At 47.2% G+C, this 15,408-nt stretch overlaps 2 protein-coding genes across 5 annotated transcripts in view; both read left to right on the top strand.

Moving 5' to 3' along the window:
• Nucleotides 1–11,904, top strand: part of LOC121486786 (Snf2 related CREBBP activator protein) — a 31,532-nt gene extending 19,628 nt beyond the window's left edge. For all 4 annotated transcript variants that reach the window (XM_041748063.1, XM_041748064.1, XM_041748061.1 and 1 more), the window contains 9 exons: nucleotides 2,958–3,223; nucleotides 3,360–3,562; nucleotides 5,590–5,759; nucleotides 5,909–6,105; nucleotides 6,200–6,314; nucleotides 7,138–7,257; nucleotides 8,287–8,481; nucleotides 8,634–8,717; nucleotides 8,827–11,904. In XM_041748063.1, coding sequence (XP_041603997.1) covers nucleotides 2,958–3,223; nucleotides 3,360–3,562; nucleotides 5,590–5,759; nucleotides 5,909–6,105; nucleotides 6,200–6,314; nucleotides 7,138–7,257; nucleotides 8,287–8,481; nucleotides 8,634–8,717; nucleotides 8,827–11,502 — 4,026 coding nt within the window. In that variant the 3' untranslated portion in view covers nucleotides 11,503–11,904. The remainder of the gene's footprint in view (nucleotides 1–2,957; nucleotides 3,224–3,359; nucleotides 3,563–5,589; nucleotides 5,760–5,908; nucleotides 6,106–6,199; nucleotides 6,315–7,137; nucleotides 7,258–8,286; nucleotides 8,482–8,633; nucleotides 8,718–8,826) is intronic.
• A 143-nt stretch (nucleotides 11,905–12,047) lies between these two features.
• TMEM265 (transmembrane protein 265) lies at nucleotides 12,048–15,408 on the top strand. The gene is made up of 3 exons (XM_041748065.1): nucleotides 12,048–12,501; nucleotides 13,534–13,704; nucleotides 14,915–15,408. Exons 2-3 carry the CDS (start codon nucleotides 13,537–13,539, stop codon nucleotides 15,074–15,076), a joined length of 330 nt encoding a protein of 109 aa, XP_041603999.1. The 5' UTR covers nucleotides 12,048–12,501; nucleotides 13,534–13,536; the 3' UTR covers nucleotides 15,077–15,408.

The following is a 15,408-nucleotide window of genomic DNA, read 5'->3' as shown; positions in this document are numbered from 1 at the left end:
TGGAGTAGAACAATGTTATTTTTATCTTGGTAAATTACAAAGTCTAGTTTTGTGGACCTGGTAGTTGAGTGTGCAGTTGGACCAGTCCCTTCTCTCTTCCTTGACTGGCCCTGTCCTCTTATCTGTATAATGGGAATAATATCTATATTCTGCTCTTCTCAGGGGAGTAATTGAGGACCTAATGTGCGTTTAAAACTTCAAAGAATTACTGGTATGTTCAAGGTTGCCTTGTTACTATTGGTTAATTTGGTACTTGCTTGCTTATTCTTGAGTCAGTGTTGGCATCTAATTGCCCATTTTACAGGTGAAGAAACTAGGCCACTCGATGCTATAGAGGTGACACAACTTGTGAGAACTCAGATGTGCTGACTCCATTGCTTTCTCCTCTTTTGGACAAGAGGCATTCCTCAGAGATAGGAAGACTTTTCTCAGTTGCTAAAAGCATCACATTTGTCCAGTATTTGAACATCTGAGGGGAGGTGACACCGTGGAATACAGTTCCCTAAAGATTGCAAGCCTCTAACTGATGGTTATCTCTTACAGTTTTTTACCTCCATGGTGATTTAAGTGGGCAATAAAAAGAACTATGTTTCTTGTCCTTCCATGAACTTTGTGGTAGCTGTTTTTTTTCTGTTATGTGTATGGTTCCATATATGTTTGGTTGTTAAATTTACAGCTCAAATTGAGTGAAATAGCCCAGGAAGTAATAGGAAGAAAGATCTAGGGAATCGTTCCAGGCCCTCTTTCTTTTTCTCCTTTATTTTCCAGAGCTGCTGCTTATACTTTGCCTCAGCACTAGGCCCCCACTCTATCAGTACCATTTACTCCACCTTTGATCTTTCAGCAAGCCATGTTGTTCTGGCTTACTGAAAGTAGAAAGGAGAACTAGATCCCTTACCCATGGTTTGTGCTAAATGTTGGTTGCTCTACAAGTATGTAGACAATTCTTAAAACTCTTTTTTTTCTTTGAACAGTTTGACCTAAAGACCATAGTATACCATGCAGCCTACCCATGTAAAGTGTGTAATTCATTGGCTTTTAGTATATTCACGTAGGTTACAACCATCACTGCATTCAACTTGAAAACATTTCATGATCCTAAAAAAGAACCCCACACTTTTAGTTATCATCTTCCAACCCTCTCATCTCTCAACTTTAGGAAACCATTAATCTTTCTGTCCCTTTAGATTTGCCTATGGAGTCATAGGGTATATGGTCTTTTGTGACTGGCTTTTTCATTCATCTTAATGATTTTGAGGTTCTTCAACATTGTAGCTTATGTTGGAACTTTAATTGTTGAATAACATTCTATTGTAGGGTATACGTTTTATATATCTGTTCATCAGCTGATGGACACATTTGAGTTATTTCTGCTTTTTGACTGTTGTGAATAATGGCTGCTCTAAATATTCATGTATAAGATTTTATGTTTTCATATGTTTTAAGTTGTATTGGATGTATGCCTAGGAGCAGAATTGCTGAGTCCAACAGTAACTATGTTTAACTGTTTGAGGAACTATCAAACTGTTTTCCAAAGTGGCTATGCCATTTTACATCTCACTGGCAGAGCATAAGGGTTCCAGGTTCTCCACATATGTGCCAACACTTGCTATTGTCTTTTTGGTTGTAGCCATCCTAGTGGGAATGAAGTGATATCTTGTGGGTTTTGATTTGTTTTCCTAATGGCTAATGATGTTGAGCATCTTTTCAGTGATTGGCCATTTGCGTATTTTCTTTAAAGAAATTTTAGATATTTAGTTTATGTTTATTTATTTTTGTCATTTTTTGATTTTTTTTTTTTTTAAAGTAAATTCTACACCCAAAGTGGGGCTTGAGCTCACAATCCTGAGATCAGGATCAAGAGCATGCTGTAACAAATGAGCCAGCCAGGCATCCCTGCCCTTTTTAATTGGATTGCTTTACTGATTTGAGCTCTTTATATATTCTGGGTACAAATACCTTTTCAGATACATGATTTGCAAATATTTTCTCCTTTGCCACTACTTTTGAGAGCTGTCCTGCTCTGCTAGGATGCTTTCCTTTTTCATTTTGATCACCATGAGCTTAAGAGGTCAAGTTTAAGGGAGCAGTCAGGGAGGGCGATTTGGGACACTTTTTTTTTTTTCAGGACCATCTCCTGGGGTCCAGTCTCCTCCTTTTCTTTATTCTAATAACCGCTGTTGATTGAGAGCCTACGTGGTGCTAGATAGTGGGTGATTTATAGTGAGCAAGGTCAGATATGGCTTGAATTTTTATGGCGTTACAGTTTTGTGGATAGAAGGCTGTCTTACTAATTAAAGAGTCATACAGCTGTAAAGCTGCAAATGTGGTAAGTGCTGAAAAAAAGGTAGTTTTATAGCCTGTGAAACCAGAAGCACTAGTGATGGGAAAAGATGGTGTCAAAGTCCTACAGATTTTCTCTCTGCAAAGGCACTCTTAGGGTGATGAAACCTAGATGTCTGATTTAGCTGTTCCCATCCTGCTCCATTTCAGTCTGACCCTTGGCAGAAACCTGCCGTGGATTTGATTAGCCACTCTATCCTGGTCAGTGACTTGAGGGCTTTTAATAATTGTTTTGGATCCACTTCAAGCATGTAAATTAATTTGAATGTTGTGGAGTAAGTGTCACTTAGGAAAATTCCCAGAAATCATCGATCTGACGAGCTTGCTGGATATACAGATCTTAATTTTGAAGATTTAGGCATTCTGTTTTGGTAGCCTATGAAGGAAGATCATGGGTTTTTTGTTTGTTTTTTTGTTTTTTTTTGCAGAGAAGCTATTTTAACATTATGAAAGGAATAACTTTCATTATTGACAACTTAGAAAACTACTAAAGGCATAATGTAGGTTTGAATCTTATGGTTTCCATAGGTTATGCTTAATTCTGGGAGGAATGGTCAGGTTTTTTAGGAGGACACTGATTACTTTTTCTGTGTTTTTTTCCCTCTCATCCTTAGGATTCTCTGGAGGAAAAGCGGAAGCGGCAGCGGTCTGAACGCCTGGAACGGATTTTCCAACTTAGTGAGGCTCATGGGGCCCTGGCACCTGTGTATGGGACTGAAGTCCTGGATTTCTGTACCCTGCCCCAACCTGTTGCCAGCCCCATCGGCCCTCGTTCTCCTGGCCCCAGCCACCCCACCTTTTGGACTTATACCGAGGCTGCCCGCCAGGCTGTACTGTTTCCCCAGCAACGACTAGACCAGCTGTCAGAAATCATTGAGAGGTTGGCAGGGCTAAGTGCTAATGGGAAGCGGGTCTTGGGGCCTCTGAGTGGATGTAGTGGTTAGGGCTGGTAAAGGTGCACTTCTGGGGCCTTTCAGAGTTCCATCTTTTATACTGCTTACCTTCTTCCTTCACAGGTTCATCTTTGTCATGCCTCCTGTGGAGGCACCTCCCCCTTCCCTGCATGCCTGCCACCCACCTCCTTGGCTGGCCCCACGTCAGGCAGCCTTCCAGGAGCAATTGGCTTGTGAGCTCTGGCCCCGAGCTCGTCCTTTGCACCGTATTGTGTGTAACATGCGCACCCAGTTCCCTGACTTGAGGCTCATCCAGTATGATTGTGGTAAGTTTGTTGTTAAGTAAGGATCCCTTGACCTTTTTTTTCCTCTCCTACTAGCAAGGCTGCCATATCAAAGGGATGCTGTATATAAGATTTTTGTGAATTTCATTAAACAGTTTTTCAGGTTATACTTCGAGGCAAGATAGAGAAATGTAGGCCTTATGATGGATTCTTGGCATTCATGAATTTGACTTTGATGAAAGTTGAAATTTGTGCTAACTCATTCAGTGGTTCAGTTCATTCAGTGATTATTTTGTGAGTATGTATTGTATTTTGCTAATCATTTGGGATGCAGTGGTAAATAAGATAGCCTAGCATAGAGTTTTCAGATTCATGGGAAAGGTGCAAGGTGGTAGAAGACTGCACAGTAAATAATAGTTTTGGGAAAACACAAGGATCTTCTTGTCTTTGGTTAGAATCCTGTTGGTTAGAATGCATTTGGCTGCAGGTAATGGAAAACTGACCATTAGTGGTTTTAACCACAAGAGCATTTGTTTCCTTGTTGAGAATAATGATATGTGACTGGTTCAGCTTTTTGATGTCTTCATGGACCCAGAACCTTCTGGTCTTTCTGCAATCCTTAGGTTTTATCTTTTTATTCTCTTGAGTATTTCTTGATGGTCTTACTATGGCTGCCACAGTTCTAGGCTGCACAGCAATCCTCTGAGCAGGAAGCAGGGCTTGAGATAAAATACTCTCAGCAAGTTTCCCTTTTAGGGGTCGGGGAAAGTTCTCATTGACTGTGCTTCACAACTCTCTGTCTTAATTTGTGCTATAGGCCCATCCCTAGAATAACCACTGATAAAGGGAAATGGCAAAGAGGAACTATGGCTTATTTAGACTGATCATGATTTATCTTTTGGGGTTGGTTTGGGGTTTTTCGTCCCTGGGATCAGAGGATCCTTGCCAGGTACTTACAATGTAAATTGGGTTCTGTTAAGTAAGAATATCTTTTGAAAAGTAGTGAATTGTTTCTGCCACAACCCTGCAGAGATATTATAGTAACATGTTTGAAGATTTCCTAAATGGCCTTAGAACGTAAGACAGCAAAATACTGGGATGCCTGGGTAGCTCAGCAGTTGAGCTTCTGCCTTTGACTCAGGGTGTGATGCCAGGGTCCAGGATTGAGTTCTGCATCGGGTTCCTGCAGGGAGCCTGCTTCTCCCTCTCTCTGTGTGTCTGCCTCATTCTCTCTGTCTCTCAGGAATACATAAATAAAATCTTTTTTTAAAAACCAGAAAAATATTTTTATTATTATATATGTAGTCAGTATTTTAGTAAATAATTTTGTGACATTTGAAAAAATATAATTTTGTAACATTTGAAACCATTTAGAGTAGATGAATTGAAAGTCTTTGTTAAAAGCATTCAAACTGATTTATTAGAAACATTGCAGGGGTGTTTCTGTGATGGGGAGTTTGAACTAAAGATAACCTCATAAGATCCTCTCTCCATGGTTCTGATCTCAGTGATTTTTCAATCCCTGTATGTAGGTCATGACAGCCAAAAGATGTTGTTGATGCCTGTCCTGTGAATGTTTTGTGTTTTAGCTGGCATAACTGAGTGTAGTACTTAAGGATTTCCTTCCTGCTTATACACCATTAAAGGTTCCTTTTTTCCTCCCAAGGGTCTATATGTTTTCCTACTCTTGGCTAGATGCAGAAGTTAGATCCAAGACGGAAGCAGACTGAAGAGGGGACCCCATAAGGGAAGAAAAATAAAGTTAAAACAATTTTTTTAAGGATTTAGTTAATTTTAGGGAGCATGGACGTTCACACCTGTGTATGAGTGGAAGGGGGGGAAGAGGGAACCTGGAGCTGGCTCTGAGATTACAACCTGAGCTGAAACCAAGAGTCAGACACTGAACCACCCAGGCATCCCTAAAGTTAAATAGTTTTGATCTCTTAGACTAATTGAAATCCCCACCTGAATCCCCACTTATTTATCTTTCAACTACAGTCTTCCAGTGCTAAGTGTTCTCCCTATTCCAGCTTATAGCAAGCTCCCTGTACCCCTTCATATTTCTTCAGGAAAGTTGCAAACATTGGCAGTGCTGTTGCGACAGCTAAAGGCGGAGGGCCACCGGGTGCTCATATTCACCCAGATGACCCGGATGCTGGATGTATTGGAACAGTTTCTCACCTACCATGGCCACCTCTACTTGCGTCTGGATGGGTCTACTAGAGTTGAACAGAGACAGGTAACCTGGGCATCTGCAGCCCTTCGAGGTTCACATCAGCTACTGTCTCCATTTTCCAGACCTCAGGGTTCCAGAAGGGGCCCCACTAAGCGTTTGGTCTGTTTGGGGAGGATATGTCTCCTGATACTATTTTTTTTCTTTTTCTCTAGGCTTTGATGGAACGATTCAATGCAGACAAACGCATATTTTGCTTCATCCTTTCAACTCGGAGTGGGGGTGTGGGTGTGAACCTGACAGGAGCAGACACTGTCGTTTTTTATGACAGCGACTGGAATCCCACCATGGATGCGCAGGCCCAGGATCGCTGCCACCGAATTGGCCAAACCCGAGATGTCCACATTTACAGGTATTGCCTAGTTTCCCCTCAACTTGGATCCTCTTTACTGATAGGCTTTATTAATGTATTTGTCTATTTATACATGGCTTTCATCATTCCTTAGACTTATCAGTGAACGGACAGTGGAGGAGAACATCCTAAAAAAGGCAAATCAAAAGAGAATGTTGGGAGACATGGCCATTGAGGGAGGCAACTTCACCACAGCCTATTTTAAACAGGTACCAAGATCTTCCAGTTTAAGCAGGAAGGCATAGAGAACTGCTATATGTCCCTAGGGGTTGTTCCTGCTTATTAAAGAGGATACTGGGGCTCCTGGGTAGTTCAGTTGGTTAAGTGTCCATCCTGCTGTTGGTTTCTGCTCAGGCTGTGTTTTTATGGGTCATGAGATTGAGCCCGCCAGTGGGCTCTGCTCTCAACGGGCAGTCTGGCTTGAAAGATGCTCTTCCTGTGCCCCTCCCCTCATGTGCGTGTGCTCACTCTTTCTCTCTAAAATAAATAAACCTTTTAAAAAATAAAGAGGATGTTTTGGCCTCCACAGATCTTTCTCTTCAAGTAGTGGCATTGTTTTTTAAGACGTTATTTATTTATTCATGAGAGACCTAGACAGAGACATAGGTAGAGAGAGAGAAGCAGGCTCCATGCAGGGAGCCCGATGTGTGGGACTCGATTCTGGGACTCCAGGATCACACCCTGGACTAAAGGTAGGTGCTCAACCACTGAGCCACTCAGGTGTCCCACTAGTGGCATTTCTGATTACTACTACTTTTTTTTTTCTTTTCTTTTGAAGATTTTATTTATTTATTTAACAGCACAAGCAGGGGGACCAGCAGAGGGAGAAAGAGAAGCAGGTTCCCTGCTGAGCAGAAAACCCGATGCATGCAGGGCTCGATTCCAGGACTCTGGGATCATGACCTGAGCCAAAGGCAGATGCTTAACTGACTGAGCCACCCAGGCACCCCATTTCTGATTACTTCTATGCTATTATCTCATAGATCTGGGCCATCATTGCATTGGCTCTGACACTTCCCTCTCTCTCCATAGCAGACCATCCGAGAGCTGTTTGATATGCCCCTGGAAGAGCCATCTGGCTCATCTGTGCCCTCTGCCCCTGAAGAGGAGGAAGAGACTGTGGCCAGCAAGCAGACCCATATCCTGGAGCAGGTGAAGAAAGAACAGGCAATCTCTAGGGTAGAGCTAATAGTTACAGTGGGAAAGAATGTTTTCTGCTGCTTTCCAGATGGCTGTTGGCCTTTGATATTTGTGAGTAGATTGCTTACTGTTTCATAAGACTTCATAGAAGAAAGACAGGATTTGAAATTCTCGGTTATAGGTTTGAATTCTAACAGTACTTCTTACTAAAATGTGTTAAGCCAAGTCTGCTTAATTTTCTGAGCCTGGAATCTTACTTTTCACTTTTCTGAACTGTTCATGGAAGAAAGTAACAAACACTGACTGATAATAATAGGATCACTTGGGAAGCCCCCCCCTTTTTATTTAAATTAAGTAGGTTCCATGCCCAGTGTAGGGCTTGAACTCACATCTTTGAGATTAAGTTGTACACTCTACTGACTGAGCCAGGTAGGTGCCCTGGAGGGCTTTTAAAGGGTTGATTCTGGGATCCCATCTGAGAATCTACTGTCATTTGAGGGGGATAAAGGGTGGGTGTTTGTATTTTTTCAGAAGTAGATGTTTAGGAACTACAGGGTGTACAGTACCATGGAGATGTTTTTCCCTACCAAGTGTCTTCTCATTGCTGGGCACACTGTAGGTTGCATCCCTTGGTGACTTCGGTGTGACCTTTCTGGATATTCATCATGGGAAAAATCAGGTGTGGTTGGTCTGTTGTCAAGAGATATCTCAGTGCAAAAAAGAATGAGGGATTTTTTTTTATCTAAAGCTTTGTGGGACTGCTCTTTTTAAGGAGATCTTAGTCTAACTTGCATGGAAAAGGAAACAGAGCTAGAGATTTCTAAAACAGTTCTTACTGAGGGGCCTCCGGGTGAAATCTGTTTCATCCTCTGTGGAATACTGCATTGCTTTGATAACTTTGAGGGCTGAGGCTGAGAAGGGAGTTGAGCTTAGTTGTAAGCCTGGTTTGGTGTTAACTTGTCCTTTAATTTTTGCCAGAATCAAACCAAAGGATGTAGGATTCTTTAATTTTCCTGGTTTTTCTTCCCCACATCTTTGCAGGCACTATGTCGTGCAGAGGATGAAGAGGATATCCGTGCAGCCACCCAGGCCAAGGCTGAACAGGTGGCTGAGCTGGCAGAATTCAATGAGAATGACGGGTTTCCCGCTGGTGAGGGAGAGGAGGCCAACCGGCCTGGTGTGGATGATGAAGAGATGTCCCGAGCTGAGCAGGAAATCGCTGCCCTTGTAGAACAGGTCAGTGTTGGACCCACTAGTTCTCAACCTCACTCTTCACAACTACTTCCTCTAGACTTTGTGATCCTCCTTCTGTCTTCTCTGGTGAAAATAAGGGTGATGGGCCCCGGTTACCAAACCCATATGTTCATCACTACTGCTCCTTCCCACAGCTGACCCCGATTGAGCGCTATGCCATGAAATTCCTGGAAGCCTCACTGGAGGAGGTGAGCCGAGAGGAACTCAAGCAGGCAGAAGTGAGTATTTCTAGGGGGTGGGGATTGAAGGGGGAAGTGGCTGCTTTCTACCCGCTCCCCACCCTGCTTGCCTTCCTTTGACCATCCACTGTTTGGGCTCTCTTGGTAGGAGCAAGTGGAAGCTGCCCGCAAGGACCTGGACCAAGCCAAGGAGGAGGTGTTCCGCCTACCCCAAGAGGAGGAGGAGGGGCCAGGGGCTGGGGATGAGGTTTCCTGTGGGACTGGTGGAGGCAGTCACCGGCGCAGTAAGAAGGCCAAGGCCCCCGAAAGGCCAGGGACTCGCGTCAGTGAGCGTCTTCGTGGAGCCCGGGCTGAGACTCAAGGGGCAAACCACACTCCTGTCACATCCACCCATCATACCCGCAGCATTTCCACACCCCCACGCTGCAGCCCTGCCAGGGAGAGAGTTCCCCGGCCAGCACCTAGGCCTCGACCCCCTCCAGCTTCAGCTCCTGCTGTAATTCCTGCCCCAATCCCTGTTCCAATCCCTGCCCCAATCCCCATTTCAGCCCCAAACCCTATAACCATGCTTCCTGTTCATATCTTGCCTTCTCCCCCACTTCCTCCTTCACAGATTCCTCCCTCTTGTTCTTCTGCCTGTACCCCTCCTCCTGCCTGTACTCCTCCACCAGCTCATACCCCACCTCCCACCCAGACCTCTCTTTCAACTCCTTCCTCCCCTCTCCTGCTTGGTCTACCTTCTGTGCCTGTCTCCCCCCCAGTCACCAACCTCCCCTTGGGCTTGGGGCCTGAGACAGAGCTTTGTGCACAAGCATTGGCATCTACCGAGTCCCCGGAGCTGGCTGATGTGGCCAGTTCCGAGACTTCCCCGCTTACTCTTGTGCCCCCTAAGGATCTGTTGCCAGTTGCTGTTGAGATCCTGCCTATATCAGAGAAGAACCTTTCTCTCGCCTCTTCTGCACCTAGCCCAACCCTGGAGGCTGACAGCGTCCCCAACGGTCAAGAGCAGGAAGTGCCAGAGCCTGCTGAGGGGACCATCCTCACAGTGCTGCCTGATGGTGAGGAGGTGCCCTCGTGTCTGAGTGAGAGCAATGGGCTGGATCTCCCACCTTCAGCAGCATCTGATGAGCTACTTCAGGAGCCATTGGAGGCTGACAAGAGCTCAGAAGAGCTGGTGGAGGCCCAGACCCCAACCTCCAGCCCAGAGAAGCCACAGGAACTTGTTTCAGCAGAGGTCGCAGCCCCATCCACCTCATCCTCCGCCACCTCCTCACCTGAGAGTCCTTCACCTGCCCGGCCCCCTCGGCGTCGCACCAGTGCTGATGTAGAAATTAGGGGTCAGGGGGCTGGTCGGCCAGGGCAGTCTCCAGGCCCCAAAGTTCTCCGCAAGCTGCCAGGACGGCTGGTGACTGTGGTAGAGGAGAAGGAACTGGTGAGGCGACGGCGACAGCAGCGGGGAACTGCCAGCACCCTAGTGCCTGGGGTCTCTGAGACTGGTGCCAGCCCAGGAAGCCCATCTGCCCGCAGCATGTCAGGGCCAGAATCCTCACCTCCCACCAGTGGGCCCTGTGAAGCTGCTCCCCCATCCACACTGCCCACCCCAACTCAGCAACCCTTCATAGCTCGCCGTCGCATTGAGCTAGGGGTGACTGGTGGGGGCAGCCCAGAGAATGGAGAAGGGGCACTGCTTGCCATCACCCCTCCTGCTGTGAAACGTCGGAGGGGGAGGCCCCCCAAGAAGAACAGGTCTCCAGCAGATGCTGGGCGAGGGGTGGATGAGGTACCTTCATCTGCCCTTAAGGGAAAAACCAATGGGGCTGACCCAGTCCCTGGGGCCGAGACCCTTATTGTTGCGGAGCCTGTCCTGGGACCCCAGCTTAGTCTTGGACCCCAGCCAATTCACAGACCCGAGCCCATCATCCTATCACCTGTGGAGAAAAGAAGGCGTGGGCGGCCCCCTAAGGCACGAGATTTGCCCCTTCCTGGGACCATTTCCTCTCCAGGGGATGGCAACTTAGAGAGCCGGACACAGCCACTCCCGCTACCACCTCCCCTGCCACCACTCCCACCACTCCTAGCCTGTCCCACTGCTACTGTCGCCAACACTGTCACCAATCTCACCATTTCAACATCCCCACCCAAGCGGAAGCGGGGCCGACCTCCCAAGAATCCACCGTCACCTCGGCCCAGCCAGCTCCCTGTCTTGGACCGTGACAGCTCTTCTGTCCTTGAGAGCTGTGGATTGGGGAGGCGGCGGCAACCCCAGGGCCAGGGGGAGAGTGAGGGTAGTTCCTCTGATGAGGACGGAAGCCGCCCCCTCACCCGCCTGGCCCGCCTGCGGCTTGAAGCAGAGGGAATGCGGGGACGAAAGAGTGAAGGGTCCATGGTGGTGGCTGTAATTCAGGATGACCTGGATTTAGCAGATAGCGGGCCAGGCGGGTTAGAATTGACACCTCCCGTGGTCTCGTTAGCTCCAAAACTGCGTTCGACCCGGCTGCGTCCAGGGTCTCTAGTCCCCCCACTAGAGACTGAGAAGGTGCCTCGCAAACGGGCAGGGGCACCAGTTGGCGGGGGTCCTGGGCTGGCAAAGCGGGGCCGCTTACAGCCCCCAAGTCCCCTAGGGCCTGAAGGTTCAGTAGAGGAGTCTGAGGCTGAAGCCTCAGGTGAGGAGGAGGAAGTAGATGGGACCCCACGTCGCCGGCCTGGCCCCCGCCGACTTGGTGGGGCCGCTAACCAAGGGGACCAGCGCATCCTGCGCAGCAGTGCCCCTCCCCACCTGGCTGGCCCTACCATTAGTCACAGAGGCCGAAAGGCCAAGACGTGAGTGGGCTGCCCCTCCACCTAGGCTTTCCGCCATGGCCCCTCTCCCTTCACAACCAGGCCTGACTCTTAACCACTACTTGAAGTCTTTTGAGGGGGGAAAGCCTCCAGGGAGACATAGGGGCCTTCTCCCTTCTTTCCACCAAAGTAGGGGGTAGGCAACTGGTTGTCATGGAAATGGGGCTCTTCACATAACCCCTTCCCTTCCACCCCACATGGCTGGGCAGTGTTAAGGGTGGCAAGATAGTCTCTGTCCCCACCCCCTTGTACTTGATTCCCCAGCTATCTTTCACGGCCCCTCACCCTTAGGGGAAGGGGGAGGGGCTTCTCTCTACCATGAGTTTTTTTTTTCTTTTTTTTTTTAAGAAGAAAAAATAATAAACTTAGTTTCTGTATGAGCATCCGCGTAAGGAGGCTTCTGATTTTCTGGTCTGGTGGAGGGTTGGGTGGGAACTTGGGCATCATTTTTCTCCTCTCTCTTGTTCTTGCCAAAACCCTAGTACCTGATATCTGACCCAGAATTATGTGTCTTTGAGGCAGAAATCACTCAAGGGGAGGAAAGATTGGCATATCTGATCTGGTAGGGTTCCTTTTCCTAAAGTTTCTGTTTTAAGTCTTTCCAACTCATACTTTTTTCTCTCCCCCTATTCCCTTAGTTCCTGGACTCCCCCAGAGCTCTCTGATGCCTCAGACTTTTCCCTGCTTTACCCCTTTGCTCAGGTGCTTTCACTCCTTTTCCAGAAGGCAGGCATCCTACCTCTAATTGCTCTATCCTCCCCCCCCCCCCCCCCACACACACACCTTTGCTTTCCTCCATCCAGCCAAACTAGTTTGAGTCAGCCACACCCCCTTCCAAGCTCCCGGGGCCTTTCAGGTGGTGGCTGGCCACCCAACCCCACCCCTGGGCTTGGTTTGGAGACCTGAGTCAGCTCCATCTCCACCCAAGCCAAATCAAACCTGAGGCAGGAGCCGAAACTCACAGTCCTTCAAGGCCTATAGACAGGTAAGAGCCCCTGTTCATTTTTACATTTTCTTTGGTCTCAACTACCTGGATGCTCTCATTGCATTCTCTCCCTAATGACTATGTTTACCTCATTGGTTCTTTCCTCATACCCAGTCTCCTGCAGCCTTGTGGCAGAGATTCTTTGTCCTCTGCTTATCTTGCCTCCTCTATTTGGCTCTCTGTTGCTTATGTTCAGAGAACTGCAAATGGTTCTATTTTATGTAGGATGTAGGGATGGTTGGAGATGAGGGTGGAAAGATGGTTTGATGCCACAGCTCAAGAGGATTTGAGAAGTTAGTAGATGAGAAATGATTAGAGCATCATTATGCAGGTTTCTGTGTGGGTTATGAGGTCATAGAGTGTTAATCTGAATTAATTGTGTGGCCTGGGTTAAAATGGAGAGAAGGTAGCAGGGAGTCAGCCTAGCAAAGGAGGCCCAATTTGGGAAGATAAGGTTATTCCTGATGTTCAACTTCCTCAAATATGAAGGGAGCCTAGCCAGGTCCTTTCCCCCTCCCTGTGTTTTCATCCACTGTGTTTTCACATGAAATGGCTACTTTGCTTGAAGTGGGATACAGGGGTGGGGTGCCATTTTGTGACCCCTCAGTATTCAGGGGCAGCTTCTGAGGAACTTGAGAGAATTTTTAAGGCCCTTTGAAATACTGTTTAAAATCACTTGTGTAATCTTGATTCCTTGCAGCTTTTTGAGATAATGTGTTTCTCCTGCTTGTCAGTATGCACCTGTCATTTTGTGTTTCCCTACTTGTCAAAACAGTTAAGTAATACAGATAATGCTATGTTCACACAGGCTTGCCATTAAAGACTCAGAATTTGGGGCTGAGAAAAAAGGATTCCGGCCACACATTTCCTCTCTTGGTCTATGAGTCATTTGAGGAATTCCCCAGTAAGGCAGCATTCCTGAGAGCTGGACTAGGTCACAAGGACACATCAGAGAGAGGGGTGGAGTCTGACCAAGCCAGACCAATGGTTCAGTTGTTGGGCTTACAAGTACCTTGACTGTATCGCCCACAGGTGATGGAGGACGAGGAGAAGGCAGTGGACACCTTGGTGAGCAACATGGAAGCTGCTCATTCTCCATCCCCCATCCGCTGCTGCTGGCTCCGCCTCCGATACTTGGCAGCTACTAGCATTATCTGTGGCTGCTCTTGCCTGGGAGTCGTGGCCCTTGTGTTTGCCATCAAGGTGAGGAATGCAATTCCTATGGGAGCAGTGGGGGGGGGGGGGGTGTAGACAGGCAATGGTTTAGTGTATTGGATCTATTTACACTGATCACACAGTTACTAAGTACTTGTCAGAGCTTGGCTCTGGGCCTGGTATCAGAAATAAATACAAGACATGGTTCTTGCCTCAAAGGGCCCACACAGGCTAATGAAAGAAAGAACTGTGAAAATGGATAATTATTAATGGAATGCAGCCCATCAGTATTGTGATGGAGGAAACAAGGTATCCTGAAAGCTAGGGAGGATATGTACGTGTGATTATATACACGTGTATGTAGAGTAGGTGATAGGAAAGTAACCTTAAAGGATGAGTGACTAAGGGTGAAAGGGTACTCCAGGTGAAGGGAGGAATGTGTACAAAGCCTGGACTATTAGTGCCACATGACTAAACCAGTGAGGAATGGTGACAGATGAAGAGGGCCCAGATTCCCAAGGGCCTTGAAAGTACTCTCCAGTTTTTGCAGAGGAGAGTGACATGGTCTTGTTTGTATTTCAGGGCCTACAGGGAGGATGGGTTGGAAGGGACAGGACTTGAAGCAGTTGAACAACGCCTAGAGCAATCTGTAGCGGTCGGAAAGAAACTGGGATTTTTGAGAGGGTTCCACCATTTCCAAACATCTAGCCGAGACTGCACATGTAACTTTTGAAAAGCCATACAGGCTAACTTAAATACCATGCTGGAATTTTCTCAACCCTAGCTGTATTTTAACGATCAGAAACTATTTTTATCATCATGAGAATTTCTGGCTTTGTCAGGTCAAAATCCAAAAAGAATGCATAATAATGAAAGCGAAGAGGCCTGAGCTAATAAGAAGGGGGTTTTGTTTACCTAGACAGGAGAGAAATACTGAAGATAGCTCACAGTTTCTTGTCAAGGATTTCAAATTCTGAATGAATGTGGGATAAGTAGAAAAGAATGAGAGATAAGAGGATTGAAAAATACTTTCCCATATGTGGTTTTGTGAGCGTTAACAGCTACTCGAACAAGTACACAGAGCTGAGTGGGAATCTTAGTTTGCAGATGACGCATGAGAAATAGACATTGGAAAGGGAGGGCAGGGGGTTTGGGTGTCAGGTTTTGAACCAAGACAAGGATGGAGGATTGGTGTGGGGCAGTGGGCACTTTGGGGCAGAAGCAGGGGAAGAACCTAACCTAAAACCTGCCCCCACAGGCGGAAGAGCGGCATAAGGCAGGCCGGTTCGAGGAGGCAGTGCACTGGGGGGCCCGGGCCCGGAGCTTCATCCTGGCCAGCTTTGCCGTCTGGCTTGCGGTCCTCGTTCTGGGCCCCCTGCTTCTGTGGCTGCTCTCCTACGCCATCGCCCAGGCTGAGTGACCCTGGGTGGCCTCTGCTGAGAGTCAGCGAGACCTCCTGGATCCTGCAGTGTGGCATTGCTTCGGCCTAAGGCTGGCAATGGTCCTTCCTGGCTGGAAGGATGGTGCCTCTCTCAAAGGGCTTTGGAAGAGCTCTTCTAGACCTTTCCAAAAGAAGGCAGCAGCTGAGACTGTTGAGGGGAGGCCAGCCTGCTCTGTTCTTTCAGTGCCCACCATCCCCTATTTCCCCCAGCCTACATCATCTTAGGGGCCTTGACCCAGAGGTGGGGTTGAAGACCAGGCCTGATTTTATTAGAATTTGTTTTATAATAAAAATCTTTTTTAGTGGTGAAA

Source organism: Vulpes lagopus, chromosome 3, assembly GCF_018345385.1.
Source record: "Vulpes lagopus strain Blue_001 chromosome 3, ASM1834538v1, whole genome shotgun sequence".
Taxonomy (NCBI): domain Eukaryota; kingdom Metazoa; phylum Chordata; class Mammalia; order Carnivora; family Canidae; genus Vulpes; species Vulpes lagopus.
This window is presented reverse-complemented; position numbering and strand designations above follow the sequence as displayed.

What these genes read in the sequence shown, in the direction of transcription:
- TMEM265 (XM_041748065.1), top strand. Translation starts at nt 13,537, where the DNA reads ATGGAGGACGAGGAGAAGGCAGTGGACACCTTGGTGAGCAACATGGAA. An exon ending in CCCTTGTGTTTGCCATCAAG is followed by an intron (nt 13,705 to 14,914) that starts GTGAGGAATGCA and finishes CTGCCCCCACAG; the next exon opens with GCGGAAGAGCGGCATAAGGC.